This window comes from Podarcis pityusensis (genome assembly GCF_964106645.2).
Source record: "Podarcis pityusensis genome assembly, chromosome: 10".
NCBI classification, from domain to species: domain Eukaryota; kingdom Metazoa; phylum Chordata; class Lepidosauria; order Squamata; family Lacertidae; genus Podarcis; species Podarcis pityusensis.
The window spans coordinates 55,963,572-55,979,839 of NC_138035.1; the positions used below are offsets into that span (position 1 = coordinate 55,963,572).

The 16,268-nt window shown below is 43.4% G+C and overlaps 1 protein-coding gene across 2 annotated transcripts in view; it reads left to right on the forward strand.

The window, feature by feature from the left end:
• Positions 1-599: 599 nt before the first annotated feature.
• Positions 600-16,268, forward strand: part of CFTR (CF transmembrane conductance regulator) — a 93,181-nt gene continuing 77,512 nt past the window's right edge. For both annotated transcript variants that reach the window (XR_013991147.1, XM_081023455.1), the window contains exon 1: positions 600-968. Coding sequence is in view for 1 of the 2 variants with exons in the window: in XM_081023455.1 (XP_080879581.1) it covers positions 916-968 (53 nt within the window). In the remaining variant the exon portion in view is untranslated. The remainder of the gene's footprint in view (positions 969-16,268) is intronic.

Genomic DNA, 16,268 nt, shown 5'->3' on the forward strand with positions numbered 1-16,268 from the left:
AAATACTTAACGTAAAGTAGAAAGATTTTGACAGACTTTTCTGAGCACTTGGGAGTCAAAAGAAAGTAATTTAACTGTTCCCGAGACATTCCTTTCTGAATCTGCTAAACAGAGGATGGTGGCACGGGCGTCCTACTCCCCTCCCCCAAAATCCCCCATAAATCATGGCTACGCTCACGTCCGAGCTGCGACCTCTTTTTAATGCTGGTTCTCGGGTTCAGTCCACACGTTCAGATGGGAGCCATAGGGCGCTGACGCTTAATGGGAAGGAGCTGTGAGGAGAAGCTCTTTGAAGGCGGCGGGAAGCCATAATCATTAGCAAGGCTCCGTCAGGGAGGCGAGGTTGCTATTTCAGGACCGTGGCGACCGCTAACAAGGTTGGCTCGGCAAAGGGAGCGAGGCTGGGCGGCGGAGGGGTGTGTGTATGTGGCGGGAACGACGACTCGCCTCAGAGGCTTCTTCCCCGGGACTGGAGAGCGCGCGCTCGCTCTGCCCGGAGAGGCACCTGGCGCGGGGCGCTTCTCTTGGCGCGCGCCAGTTTTTGTGTTTGTGTTTTTTTTTTTTGTTAAGGAGCAATTCCTTTGGGAGGATGTTGCTCCGCGTGAGGAGGAGTACGGGGCGGGAAGGCGAGGGCAGGCTTATGAAGCCGAGCGGGCGCGCAGAGGCGGGGAGAGGGGCAGGAGAAAGAGGGAGGCGGTGACCTGAGGGAGGATAAGGTGGGAGAGCGCAGGGCCAACAGCGAGGACGACTTCGCTTCTCTTCCCCCCCTCCCCCTTTCCCAATTCGGAGGCAAGAGTATAAACGGCGCGGTTCCTCGAGAGGCCGAACTCTCTCCCCCTCCCCTCACCGGCCCCGCCGCGCCCACCCTCTTCCTTTGGTGTCCGCTGCGCACAGCAGCCTGGACGGTGAAAGACCATGCAGAGGTCGCCTCTGGAGAAGGCGAACGTCTTCTCCAAACTTTTCTTCAGGTGAGTGGCCGCCGCCTGAGCGGGCACGTGCTGCTGGCGGGGTGGGCGAGAGCGAGGAAGGGAGAGCGCGCGCCGGCGAAGCTGAGGGGACCAGATGGAGAGGCAGATTAGCCTTCGCGCGGGAAACCGGGGGCGCCGCTCGCTGTACCGGGTCGCGCGCGCCCACCGGGGGGTGGAGTTTCCCCTTTCTAACCCTTTCCACACAGCGACGAAGCCTCGGGGACGACGGCGCGCCTCGGGGCAGCTGCTCGGTTTCCACGGGGACAATTGACTGTTGTCATTGCTGGCCTTCGTCCTGTCAAAGCCTGAAATGGTTAAGGGCTGGCATGCCGAGCTATCTCCGATCTCCCCCTGCTTCAGCAGGCAGGGGAGCACAGCTAGCCTTTCGACTTGGCAAGTAACATCGCGCTGCCTGAGATGCCAGTAATGAGTCTTGAAAACAGTTGGCAAAGGGAGAGGGAAATAAGGGTTTGTTCCAGGAGGAGGAGGAGGAGGAGGAGGAGGAGGAGGACCCCCTCTCTTCTCCGCCTTCGTCCTTTGTGCGCTGAGCTTTTCCTTTTGCTGAGGGAAGCGCCGGCAATCTCCTAACTTCTGACCTGAAGCCAGATATTACATACCCATTTAGTATAGAACGGATCATCATCCGAGTAACTTTGGGCAGTTCGGTGGCTCGCCTGCGGGATCTGCTTGTTGCGCTTTCTGGGACTGGCCGACGTAATTCCGAGGACGAATCGGCCCGCAAGCAGGGATTTGCCTGGCAACAGGGGCCAGGCTGTCCTACCTACTGGGTGCTGCAAAGGGTTCCCAGCTCTCAGGTGCGAGGCTCCTAAAGGTCGACCTGAAATCCATGCTGGCTGATGCTGTGCGTGCTCATTCAGAAACGGCTGGCGCCGAACTCACCCCCCGCAAAGTGACTGAACTTGCAGTCTGATCTCCAAACCATTACATTGTACAGTAATAATTAAGAGCTCAATCCTAAACTAAATGTGTTATTCGTTTCATAGGAGCCAACTCCCAGGGGCCTAGGTCCTTTCGCGCCACCCCAAAAACATTTTAGGGCCCCCCAAATTGATTGGCATTTCCCTCCCATCAGATGTCAAGGAAATAAACAACTAACTTGACTTTCAGAAGGCATCTGAAGGCAGCCCTGTATCGGGAAGTTTTTAACGTTTGATGTCTTACTGTATTGTGTTTTAATTTGTTGGAATCCGCCCAGAGTGGCTGTGGTAACCTAGTCAGGTGGGTGGCATATAAATAATAAATTATTATTATTGTTAGTGTGTACAAAATGTCATGTGATCGATTATGTGGGGCAGAGCTTAACCTAGCCCCCCAATAAGTTGGCACCCCATATCTGTTGACACCCCATCAATCCTTTTCCCACTGAGCTCATGACTCACATACATGAGGTTCCTGCCTGATCTCCCATCCCAGCACTGATCAGATCAAAATTTGCTTAGCTTCAGCAAGATGGCTTCATCCTGTGCCTTCAGGTGGAGGATGAGTCTATCAATGGCTACTAAGGAGGCATTGTTCTTCTGAATACCAGTTACCAGAAAGTACAGGAGGACAAAGTGCTCCTGTGCTTAAGGTGCTGCTTGTGGGTTTTCTAGAGACATCTGCTTGGCCACTGTGAGAGCAGGATGCTGGACCAGGTGGGCCATTGGCCTGATCCAGCAGGACTCTTCATATGTTCAGATCATGGTCACAAATCTTATGTGATCCTTAGGGTGAGTTCCCAGATTCCATCCTACATATTTTTTCGTTTGCTTTAAAGCCAAGACACACTGGGCAGACCACATCTGATGGTGAGAAGAGGCTACTAGACTCTTTTCCTTGCATTGTGTGGAAAATGAGATTAATACGAAGACTGTGGCCATCAAAGGAAATTGATTTACACCTGGTACAGGGCAGACAAAAGAGAGTAGTACTGTATGCAGTTAATTTATGGAATTTGCTGCCGCAAGATGTGGCATTATATCACTTGATAGTAGTTCCTGGATAGCAACAGTGAGAGGGGGTTGTTGTCTTCAAGAGTAAGGCAAAGGTAAAGGGACCCCTGACCATTAGGTCAAGTCGTGACCGACTCTGGGGTTGCAGTGCTCATCTCGCTTTATTGGCCGAGGGAGCCGGCGTACAGCTTCCGGGTCATGTGGCCACCATGACTAAACTGCTTCTGGCGAACCAGAGCAGCGCACGGAAATGCCATTTATCTTCCCGCCAGAGCAGTACCTATTTATCTACTTGCACTTTGACGTGCTTTCAAATGGCTAGGTTGGCAGGAGGTCTTCAAGAGTACTGGTGGGCTTTTGAGGGATCTGGCTATCTTCTGTGGAAAGCAGAATATTGGACTAGATGGACTTATTGTTTGAAACAGCTGGATCTTTCTTGTGTTCTTACGTTCCCCACTTGTTTTCCAGCTCAAAATCACCCTTCCCAGGGAGGTTTCTTTTCCCCCACTTGGGTGTGCATGGACAGGAGATAGGGAAGAGAGGAAACATGGTCATTTGATTCATTTGAATCTGATGACATATTGAATGGCTGGTCTGTCTATATAATATGCCTGGTTAAAAGGTGGCAACCTTGGGTAGGAATAATGCCAAGGTACGGGATGTGATTTAAGGGCACATTTATATGATAACAATACTTTATTAACTCAAAACAGCTATCATCCCCAGTTCTGTCTGACAAAACTAATGATTTCCTGTCACTTGGCAACTCTAGCTCATACTTTACCATACCTGTCTTTAGAATTATAAGTTTAAGCACGTAATCCTATGGCACTTACATGTACGTAAACCACAGGGATAAATGGGCCTTGTTTTGGTTATATATACCCACAGAAGTGGACTTTCATCCCTTCATTTTCAAAAGCTGTAAGACAAACTATCAAATGCTATTTCCTTTTTTAAAAACAACAACAACAGTACCCTAACATGCAACCTTATTGTTGAAAGTCAGGTATCCAAAATATGACGTAGATTAATTTTCTATTTTTATAGGCAGGCTGTACCTCCTCTTTTCATGACTTCTTATTTTTAGCATGCCTACCAATGAACAATAACATGTAAACATTAAAACAATACAAACAATGAATTTACATAATAAACATTACACTGCAAGACATCAAAACTGCACTTGTGTGTGGCTAGATTGTTTTCATATATACACCTCTATTTTTTCCATTCTAAAAATAGCAAAATGATGTAAAACAATGTTTTTGTTTTTTTAAAAAAAGTCACATCTCTTTAATTGTCCTTTGCTGTTTCAATGATAGCATTGGCCGCAAGTAGTATTTCAAGGGACGCGGGTGGCGCTGTGGGTAAAACCTCAGTGCCTAGGACTTGCCGATCGCATGGTCGGCGGTTTGAATCCCCGCGGCGGGGTGCGCTCCCGTCATTCGGTCCCAGCGCCTGCCAACCTAGCAGTTCGAAAGCACCCCCGGGTGCAAGTAGATAAATAGGGACCGCTTACCAGCGGGAAGGTAAACAGCGTTCCGTGTGCTGCGCTGGCTTGCCAGATGCAGCTTGTCACGCTGGCCACGTGACCCAGAAGTGTCTGCAGACAGCGCTGGCTCCCGGCCTATAGAGTGAGATGAGCGCACAACCCTAGAGTCTGTCAAGACTGGCCCGTACGGGCAGGGGTACCTTTACCTTTACCTTTACCTGGTATTTCAAGGCAAGTTTTCCACTTGGTTTCTTTGATTCAGAACTTGAGCATGTGAAGATTGGGTGAAGAAGTACTCTACCCAGACTTCCGAATCTCTCTTCAACCCTTTTGGTTTACATGAAACAAGGGGTTTTTTTGCCCATCACTGATGAGTTGTGAGTTTGGACTGGATACAATTAACCTGATGTATGATAGGCCAAGTCTGTGTAAAGCTCTGGCTATAGAAGAGACAACAGAGCTGTGAATTGGAGTGTGTCCTTCTATACAGTATTCCAAATCCCTGTATTGGGAATATCTAGATTTGTAAAGGCAAAATAGCAGGAGAGCCCTTTGACTCCAAATTGCTATTTGCAGGAGCTTTCCCCAACTTCTTGTATAATTTGTACTCAAATTAAAAGTTAAAGAAAACAACTCATTTCAAACTGTATTAAGAGTCACTATACTATTGGTAATTCACAAATTGATAAGCATTCATTGTAAATTAATTTGCTCTTGTATTCAAAGCATCACATAGCATTGTAACATTACTAGTTCTACCTTTTCACTGCTTTTGTCACTCATACCCCAGCTCTGCCATACTATCATCAGTATTTTACTGATACCAAGACCTTTGACTGATACCAACAACCTTTTTTTGGTGTGGGGGGGAGGGAGATCTACTCTTGAATCAAATCCAACGGGCTTCATTTCTGGGAGAAGAAGAATCAGCAATCTTACAGTAATCTTAAATAAAACATTGATTATTAGTTTCCTGCTATTCACAATTATTCATGTTACTGCAGTAGAACTCTTAACTGGAATGAACATGCCAAGGTTTGATATGTTGGATCAAAAGAATTAATGAAAAGATAGTTTCTGCAATTAATATTACTATTAGGAACTTGACAGTTTCAGAGGAACAACAAACGAGGAAACTACAAAAAAGAAAACTCTTGCTCAAGATAGTTACCACATCTTAACACACCCTGAACTGGCTTTAGTCAGATAAAACAACAAAGAGGGATGAGATTGATGTTTTGCTTGATGACAGTTATGTGCATTTGCCTGATGACTGGTAACACATATGTGAAACTTCAGGCTTCAACTGCAGTGGCTCACCTTTTGAATAAAGTAGTGTGAAAGAAAATGCTATTTTTTAAAAAAGCAATTACAGCAGTTCCTGCTTAGATGTTCTTCCTTTCCTATGACCAATGCAGACTTGTTTTAATTGTGAAGGATTAGATTTGCAGAGTGCCAATCTCAATACAGTAAAACGTGCTGAAGCTCATTGAGGGACTGCTTGAAATAATTGTGCCAAAATTTCTAGCTAAGTTTCAAAGCTAAATATCTCTAGCAAGCAAGCAAGAATCCAGCAATACACATATTTGTCATCATTATGCTTTTCAGCTAGCTAATGGCAGTAAAATTCTTTGCTTACAGATCTGAAGACAGAATTCTTTGCTCGTAAAGTACACAAGCATAAACATAATTTTCACGAAAGCCAAATGAGTCCTCTGATGTTCAACCACAAACTCTATTGTCTATCATTATTTGCCATTATTGCTGAGTTTGATGGGGTTATAGTCCAACCATCTGGACCACGCCAATATAATATAGGCAGTAGCTCCCCAAAGCCTCTGCTATCTGAAATCCTCTAACTAGAAATACCAGGGATTTTGAACCCAAGACCAATATACTTGCAAAGCATGTGTACCACCACAGAGTTACGGATCCTCATTTTTTTGTAACCAACAAGCAATATGAATTTTAAATATACATGCTCTGCTTGAAAATGATCAAGGATACAAGCAAAATAAACAAATTTACTTTTAAAGCTACTTTAGCTCTGAAATGTAACTATGGATGTTAGAAATGTTTTATGTAGGTAATTAGATAAGCAGAGGTGTGGCATTCTACCAAAAGTGTTGTACCTTTCCTACAACACTTTAAATAATGATAACTACTTGGAGGTTAAAAGTCATTAAATGCTATGGAACTCTCATGTGTATGCCAGTTCTATGAAGGTTTATGGGCTGCTATTCCTCTATCTTGTTTAGCATATTTTATGCAGAGAGATCAAGTAAATATTACAATATTTTGAAATATCCATTTCATTTAGCTTATGAAATCAGGGGTTCTTTCATGTTGGGTTCTTCATTACTACCTAGAAATAAGCATTTGTCTGAAGAGACTGAAATGCTAACATAGCAATATGTTTAGATTCTCTAGACCAGGCACCCCCAAACTTGGCCCTCCAGATGTTTTGGGACTACAACTCCCATCATCCCTAGCTAACAGAACCAGTTGTCAGAGATGATGGGAACTGTAGTTCCAAAACATCTGGAGGGCTGTGTTTGGGGGTGCCTGCTCTAGACACTAACCAAAATAAAAATAACTATAAAAGATGTCTAGTCTTTTCTGCTGAATGACTCTTATTAAGGTTAGGGTCCTTGTGTTTCAAACTGAACACTGAATATTGCTCCATGAAAACACATACCGGTAGTTATTTTTATTATTATAGCTAAAGATTTTCATTTTCTAATAACGCTTGAGAGCTGGCACAGCTTTGGAGAGAGAGAACCAAGAGATAACAAATGATGCATATTTGCATTTATTCTAGCATCTTTTCACTGGCCTATTACTCAAAGGTTTTGCCTTATGAGCACTTTGGTGTTAAATTTAATTACCACTATGAAACACAACATTGGTCTTGAGAATCTGAATGAGACTAGTGCTCAAGAAAGAGTGAGGGTGCTGACAGTCACAATGCAGAGTAAGAGCGTCTGTTCTCCTAAACAGAAATAGTTATCTCGTGTATCCATTTAATAGAATCTTACAGCTGGAATCAACCAAAATGCCATCTAGTTCAATCCGTCACTGGCCACCCACCCAGAATCCTCTCCTGGAACATCCTGTTCCACTCCGGCCCATAATGTGCCACAAGCAGGGCTTTCAGGAAGCAGTCACAGACCTTATAGTCTGCAGGTGACTTATGTAAATGAACAGCATTTTCCTTAATCCCTTGTCTGTGGCAGAGAAATATGGGACAATCACAATATGGTTTGTGGATAAGAAGCAGATTTCAGCAAAACACAAGAAAGGCAACATTCCAATAGTAAGAGCTGTTCAGCAGTTGAACAACCTGCCTCAGGAGCTAGTGGCCTCTCCTTTTCTGGAAGTTTAAGCAGAGGTTGGACGGCCATCTTTCAGGGATACTGTTTGCACTGAACTGACTGATTTTCATGACTGCCAAGGTCACTGCCTAAAGTTATATGGTGGTATTCAACTAAATACTTGTGCTAGTGCAATGATTAACACAAACACAACAGTATTTTACCCCTCTCCCCCCCCCGTCACTTTTCGCAGTTAGGGAACCGCCAGAAGGCCCTTGCAGCTGGATCTCTGTGTCCAGACTGAATGATGGGGGTGGAGATGCTCCTTCAGGTATACGGAGCCAAGGTCAGCACCAAAACTTTCTGCTGTGCTCAGAAATGTACTGGGAGACAGTGAAGATCTGTTAGGACCAGTGTTATATGGTCCTGGGGCCACTCCCAGTCAGCAGTCCAGATGCTGTATTCTGGATTGATTGTAGTTTCCAAGTCCCCTTCAAAGGTAGCCCCATGTAGAGAGCACTGCAGTAGTCCAAGCAGGAGATAACCAGAGCATGTACCACTCTGGTGAGACAGTGCGCAGGCTCTGTGTGAGGTGTTTGTTGGCTCTCCTTACCTTGATAGGCAGGGAAGCATCACCACAGTAGCTTGAGGAAGGGCCAGAATTAGTGCTGACTAGTTTCCTTGCAGACAGATGTTTAAAAAGGTAAGAAGGGCAGAACATGCTGTGCAAGGAAGTAGAAAACCTTTCTCTTTCTCCCTCCCCCACTTCCAGTTTAGAGCACAGATTGTAGTTTCCTCAAAAAGTCCAAAGGTTGTTGCAATTACTCAGCATATCTCTGAAATTACCAGTGTGAGACACTGCCTAGGAACACCTTGCAGCATTTGCCAAGGATCAAGTTCCATAATCAAGATGGGCCACAATAATGTTCTTTCCATGCCAATTTCTATAGCAGACACCTTCATCTACCTGAAAAAGAGGGAAGCCGGAAGGCTGGCTATACTACCTGTTGGATGACTCATTATTCACATGCTGGAATAGTTCTCTGGCAGCTATTTATGTCAAGTATGTGAATTTTCTTAGCAGTGATTATTGGAAGACTGGGCATTTAAATGTGGGGAGAGGGATTGTACCTGCTGTGATGGGAGACTTGCAAAAGCCGTGATTAAACCCTATAGGAGCAGGAAAGATCTGCACGTGAAATAAGTTTCCCTTTGCTCATGTAGAAGTATAATGCAGGAGGCTGAACAGACTTAAAATCAACAACTCCAAAGAGAGGAAATGCTTTTAAAGGGAGAGAGAAAAAAACACACCCTTGCAGCTATTAAACAAATCAAAGTAAAGTAAAGACAATATCCCATGTACGTGAGAGCCTTGTATCATTCTTGTGAGGTGTATTTTGTTACCAGGCATTGAAAAGAAGAGGTGGAACTTGTTTTCCTTCTTTTACCTATATAACACCCTTGTTCCCTGCTGAGCTCTCTTGAGTATGTGCCTGTAATAACATCCGTCGTGACTGGCAAGACTATGACAGCTCTAAAGGCTCCTCCGGGAAAGGGTTCCTTTAAATGTCAGTCAGTAACACAGAAGCATGTGCTAATTCAGTGCATTTTTTACTTGTTTAAAAATTAGATTTTCCCATGGTACAGGAGCAGAGAGCCTCTTGATATTATTGCATTTATATCCTCTCCATCCTTCACAAGGAGCCAAGGACTATCAAGTTATAAAAATTGGAAATTTATAAAATGATATTGAGCTGGTTTTGATCTATGCCACCAGGGCTCGCCATCAAATCTTATTTAATTATGCTGCAAACTAGGTTTATAACTGACTTACACCATCACATTACAAAAAGCTCAAGGATGCTGAACATCTGGATATCACTGTGCCTGAGGCTGCCAGGAGCCACTAGAGAACCTCCCATACTACCAGGCTCTAAAGGTCCAGAGCCAAGGTCCTCACCAGCATCTTCTCCTGAGGATCCAAATTCCTCTCACAGTATCTCACTGGTCACCAGGTAGCAGGTTATGGAATGGAGGAGTGCCCATCTTCAGGCAAGAGGGTTGTCCTCTAAAAACCTCAAGTTCTTCAGAAGGGGGTAGATCCTACAAGAGGAAGTCTGAAGGAGTCTATAAGAGGTAGTCTGGAGACAGATATTGGAAAGGCCTCCTTCTGCTCTGGAAACTCTGTTGGAACAAGTTGTTCTCATGGAGCTATCCATGGTCCTGCAACCCCTGACCTGCCTTGCTGCTGGGCTTTGGCGCCAGACCAGCATACAACAAACAGAGGGGAGCACCACAAAGTGTTACAACTTGCTTGTAATGCTTAATGTTTATTTTGGGTGGTTAATCTATGGCCCTTCAAATGTTGGATTCCAACTTCCATCAGTCCTGGACAGCTTCTGGTGATCAGGGATGATGTCTAGCAACATCTGCCATGACACAGGCTGCCCACACCTGATTTATATGGTGTTTTTCTGCATGTTTGGAAACACTTCATATTTGTTGTAGTATATCCCCAACCTCTGGAGCAGGAACAGATTAGTATGCCTGGGGTACTGGGAGGACAACCTTTTGCTTTGCTATCTTTTGTGAAATATCCCTTTGCTATGATGTGTATAGAGTGCTGCAGGCTCAACATCAGGACCTGGCCAGTAGATTGGAATCTATTGGTACATCTCTGGATGATTTGCAGTAGATTAATAAGGGTTTCTGACTTCCAATTATTTAACATTAGTAACAATGAAATGACTCACCTGTTAAATTAGACTGCTGAAATTAAGAAAGCTTGAGGTAACCAGGAAAATATTTGTGGGTTCAGCTCAATACTAGTTCTAAAAAATATATATCCTGGTGTTCAGCTGGTGCTAAGGGTACCATCTATAATGGATGCCCTTTGCCATTAGTGTCCTAGAAAAATGTAATAGATCCTATAAACCTAAAGTCTGCTCTCATTTGCTATAAGTTGTTAGGGACTCAAGCAGATCAATTTCCTCTCTCTTAATCCATATCCTCTTCCCTCCAGATGTGGCTGGCAGCTTGAATATTCTGTGATTCAATTGTCCTCATTCACAGACTTATTTGCTAGGCTCGTATCCCCCCCCCCCCAGTCAAAGTTTGTGAATAGTGAGAAAATCCAAAGACCTGCAAAATGGCACCTGACCTGGACCAGAAGTATAGAGTTGGAAACATCTGTGAAAGTAGCATTTACATCTAAAAGTCCAGCAGTGTTAGAAACTCAGATATATAAACTGGGTGCCAAATGGCTCCTTAAACCAGGGTTACAGTCGCTAAAACAGAATGCCTAGTTGTCATTTTGGGGCCAGTTGTATTTTTCTAAATGCCTTGTCGGTTCCTGAAATTCATTCTGATTGTGCAGATAAAATATAATGGATAGAATTCTACAGGATGTGTTGCTAGTCTGTGAAAACAGTCAAGATCCAGAGATCTCCAGGCACGCACCTTCAGATGGTGGAGATGTCAGGTGCCATTCTGGTACCTGGGCATCTTCACTTGGTCACAAGTGACCGATAGCCAGGTGAAAATGTGCCTGGCAAATTTCGGATGCTGAAGCCCAGATAGTATCTGTAACCAAACTACAAGCTACCAAACGACATAAACTTCAGGTGGCCCCTCAAAAGTCACTTCCATTGTGGAAGAAGGCATTTAGCCACAATTTGTAAGCATAAAATGTCATAAATATTCAGAAGTGGGAGACTGGTATCAGAAAACATAAGGCAGGTTCCTAAAAATGGGAAAACACAAGGTAATGAAAACACACCCTATGCTGGGGAAAATAAGGAAGCTACCCTGATGATGAAGAAGAGGCAGAGAAGGTTATCTAAAAGGTGAATTATGAAATGGAAAAAGTGGACTCTTATAAGGAAACTGTATAGTTAAATTATCAACTTGTATACATAGAGATAATGGATATGTGGGAGGTCAGTGGAGATTATCTGTACAGGGACTGTATACAGAAGCATTCCAAATTGTTCAAATCCTCAGTCCCTGGTCCATTTTGATCCCAAGGTGGAAGAAGAATGAATCTTTTCCTGTATGCAACAGGAGTGGCTCAGTTTCTGTCCAATGTTATTTCAGCAACAAACGGCTTATTTTGCTAGCGTGCAAATAACACAATTATGAGTTTTATATAGTAGCATGTTGCTGTACAAAAATAAAACTGGAAACCTGCTTCACTTTAATCAAATAGAATTTGGCACAGAACGCCACCAGCTACTCCTGCCCAAACCAGTTGGGATATCATAATGGGACAGTGCTGTGTGGGTGGATATTTTAGCGCAGAGCCTGCAGGTTACTTTGGCTTGCAGTTCTTCATCAGTCTGCATGTCCAAATGCACCCTTGGCTGAAAGGGCGCTGCAGTTGATTCTTGAATGCCCTTTTGGGTTTCGCACAGTACTTTCCCATCCTAGGTTGAAGCAAGAGCCGCTCAGCACATCAGTCATTCTAATTTCTTCTTCAAACTGGAACAAAGCCTAGTTACATTCTAATGAAAAGGAAAACAAAAGTATAGGCAGTAACAACTCACCAGAGACTGTTTCCCCAAAATATACACGGTATGAAATAGGCAGACATGATTTATGACATTTCCAGCATGTTGTTGAAAGTTTATATGATTTTCAGTCACCAAACAATCAGGATCATGGAGGCCCATGTCTTTAATTCGAAAGTCAAATATTTCTGCATGTTGCACTATTTGCAGAAACCTTTAATGCTTTCTTTTTAATTTAGCCGTTTTGTAAATGCCAAATGCTGCCAATGTAGTTTTTGATGTGAAACAAGAAATTGTTTCCATTTATGGAGAAGAGCCACACCCACACCATAATACATAATAAAACATCAAACATCAATTTGCTTTAAAGATGTTTGTTCTCATGAATTTATTCATTTATAACATTTCATACCTGTGGTGCATGGAACTCTAGTTCTGTGAGGGGTAAACTAAACTTCCAGGGATTTTTTTTTGGGGGGGGGGTCTAAGGTGATTTATAGGGACACGGGTGGTGCTGTGGGTTAAACCACAGAGCCTAGGACTTGCTGATCAGAAGGTCAGCGGTTCGAATCCCCGCAACGGAGTGAGCTCCTGTTCCTCGGTCCCTGCTCCTGCCAACCTAGCAGTTCGAAAGCACGTCAAAGTGCAAGTAGATAAATAGGTACCGCTGCGGTGGGAAGGTAAACGGCGTTTCCGTGCGCTGCTCTGGTTCGCCAGAAGCGGCTTAGTCATGCTGGCCACATGACCCGGAAGCTGTACGCCGGCTCCCTCGGCCAATAAAGTGAGATGAGTGCCGCAACCCCAGAGTCGGCCACGACTGGACCTAATGGTCAGGGGTCCCTTTACCTTTAAGGTGATTTATGGTGTGTACATTGAAAGTATACTTCTAGAAAACTAGATATAGAACTGTAGCCTGTATAACTTGGAACACATAAAATGTTGTTGAACTCTGATATTTCAAAGAACAGAAAATGCACAGCAAGCTTGAACACAGAGAGAATATTTGCATTGTGAAAGTACTGGATGTTTTTCCCCCATAGAGGTGGTTAAGATGGACTTCCGGGTTAGCGCCTCCGGCAATGGCGGATTTCCTCTGACCGGGAGGAATCCACTTCGTGGGAATTAGGGTCTGGACCGCCACGGCGAGGCGGAGACCCACTAAAAACCACAGGTGGGAGAAGCCTGTGGACGTGGGATTCGGCTGGCACCTTTTGCGCCTCCCCTACTCGCGGGGAAACCCGGTTTCGGGGATCCGGAGTGACGTGGGGTGAGCGGCGCGGTGCTTCGAATCGACTGCTCTTTTCACGGAGTGAAGCCGCATTGCTGTTGCCGGAGAGCGCTGACTTTTTCCTGTGGACAATTGGACTTTAAACAACTGCCCGTGAGTAGAATGGAAAATTGGACTATGAAACATCTTAATTTGGCACCGAAGCGGGAAGGTCTAAACAGGAAGTCCGCCTTCCGCTTTTGTAAATAGATTGAAGCAAAGACATTGCAAGCTAAAGTCTGGAAAGTCGTTTGTAAAGGACTAAATTTCCATCAGCTAAAACTACCAAACCCCCCTTGGAAGCAGGAGAAGAGGGGGGAAATCTTAGATTGTTTAAACCTGCAGGAGAGAGAGCAAAGAAAGATAAATTTCCACCGTCTTGAACCTGGGAACGGGGTGTCAGAGACAGACGCTTTGGGGAAGTTCATTGACTGTGAATAAAATGTTTTTTGACAGATAGTTAAAAAAGAGAAACACATTGATTCCAATGTTTCCTTTTGCATTTAAAAGGAACAAAATATCTGAAAAACAAAAGTAATTTTGTTGCGGGATCTGCTTTCAAAAAGACGGATACAAACAGAAATTGTTTCCTCTAGAGGGAGTTTGTGAAACTGTTGCTGAAGTCAATCTGGGGAATTTTACAGCTGTAGAGATTAAAGATCGTGGGAACCAGACATTGACCTTGAACAAGAATGTGCCCAGAAGAAATCTTAGTGCTTGCTTTTTGCAAGACAAGCGCTTTACTGGAACAGCTACATGAGAAGATGGATTTGATGACTGTTGCAGTTAGCAATTTTGGACAAACAGTGAATACCTATATAGAAACCACTCAGGAACCAACCCAGGAATCTGCTTTGACAGGGTAAGTTGTGCAGAAGACAAAGGAGGAGGTTGTTGCTGAACCTCAAGTAATAGAAATGGAGAGAGCCGCGGCCTTGCAGAAACATAAGTTGTTGTCTCTGACGACTGAACCTGGAGAAAGTCAGATTTGGAGAGATGGAGTACTGTTTGGTTTGGAGATGGGAAGTTGGATAGATCCCCCTATGCAGGGATGTTTTGATTTTTGGGATCTGGTTTTGGGCCAGGGGGAGTTTGGAGTTGTGGGGGCCCTTAACCTTGGATGGACTTTGAAACATGCCTTCAAATATTTTTTGGACCTCAGTGCTGACTATGGAGAATGGGCTGACCTGTCGAGAAGGGATAAAGATATTGTCAAGTTGGAGTCTCCCCGAGATCTACCCCTTAGTGAGAAAGGAAGGAAATTAAGAATAAGATCAGCAGAAGATAAAGTAAAGTGCAGGTATAAACATGAAGAAGACCTGCAGAAGGGACATGGAAAAGACTTAAGAGCCTCGGACAGAAGGTCACCAGGTTGATGGACTAGATGGAAGGGATAGAAAGGACTGACAAAACCCGAGACCAGGAAGAAGAGACGATGGATGAAGATTGGAAGAAAGTTTAAAAATTCATTTAGAGAATTATTGTAAAATTAATGAGTGTTAGAAAAAATGCTGGAATGAAACTATTTGGCTTTAGTAGAAACGCTATAAGGAATTATTTATAAATAAGTTTTAAGTTTTAAGCTTTAGGGCTTTTTATGGTAAGATAAGGTTAAAATAATTTAAGGTAATTTAATGACAGAATATAGTGAACGATGGAAAGGATTTGCTGAGATAATTAATAACTAGAATACAAAAAAGGGAGGTGTGAGGAGGTCGATGAAACAAGTTAACGAAAGATAAAGATTTGGGAATATTGGATTTGTTTTTAAATTTTTTGTTTGCTTTTGTTTTTGGTTTTGATGTATTGTGTGTTTTCTTTTTTCTTTTTTCCCCTTTTTATTGACTTGTATTGTTCAATTCCTTTTTTTGTCTATATTTTTTTCTTTTTCTCTTTCTTTTTTTCTTTGTAATTTTAAATTCTTAATAAATATCATTTAAAAAAAATAGAGGTGGTTAAGATGACTACTTGGTGTCTGGTACTCAAATACTGTATGAATGAGCTGAAACTTACTGCATGTACTGTCTTTCTTCTGGAATATTTTTGTTGAAAGATCTATTATTAAAATTACCTATATTTACAGCGTACTTTTGGACCAATCTAAAATGTGTTCAGTAGCAATTGGGTGACCATTTGAAAAGGATGGTTAGTAAAATGGCATAACTGGTGACATTGTACAAACTGCACTAATTCCCACACCAAACATTTAAAACACATTTAAAGCACCTGGCTTCCCCCAAACAATCCTTCGAACTGTAGTTTCCCCCTCAGGGTTGGCATCCGTCTGTCTCAGGAGACAATGGAGGAGTATGTCTTTTGGGGGTGAAGTTCCAGGCTCAGAAGGCTTGGGGCTGATCTACATTATGTTGGATTTTGGGTCAATCCCTGCAGCTCTTTACATTTTTGTTACTATCTTAAAAAGTGAGGCTTCTTATCCTTGTAGTTCCATCTATGCAGGAAATGGAGCAAAGCCTGATCGTTACGTTTAAGATCTGTCCCTTTATGGTCTGCATTAACGTAGAGAAGTTTTAAAAGCTTCAGTTTCTAATTCTTCTGAAAAAGAGTATACCATGTTAAGAAGACAACATAGTGTAGAACTTCTCTGTGTGTGTGAATCTACTTTGTGCCTTGTTTAATGGGAAATGGGCAAAAACCCAAAGAACCATGCAACTGTTTTGACTACGGAAGAAGCAAGAACTCTTGGGGTGTTAATGCTGTGAACCCCTCCATTGTAGGTTCAAGTTGTACATATGTGTAAATAAAC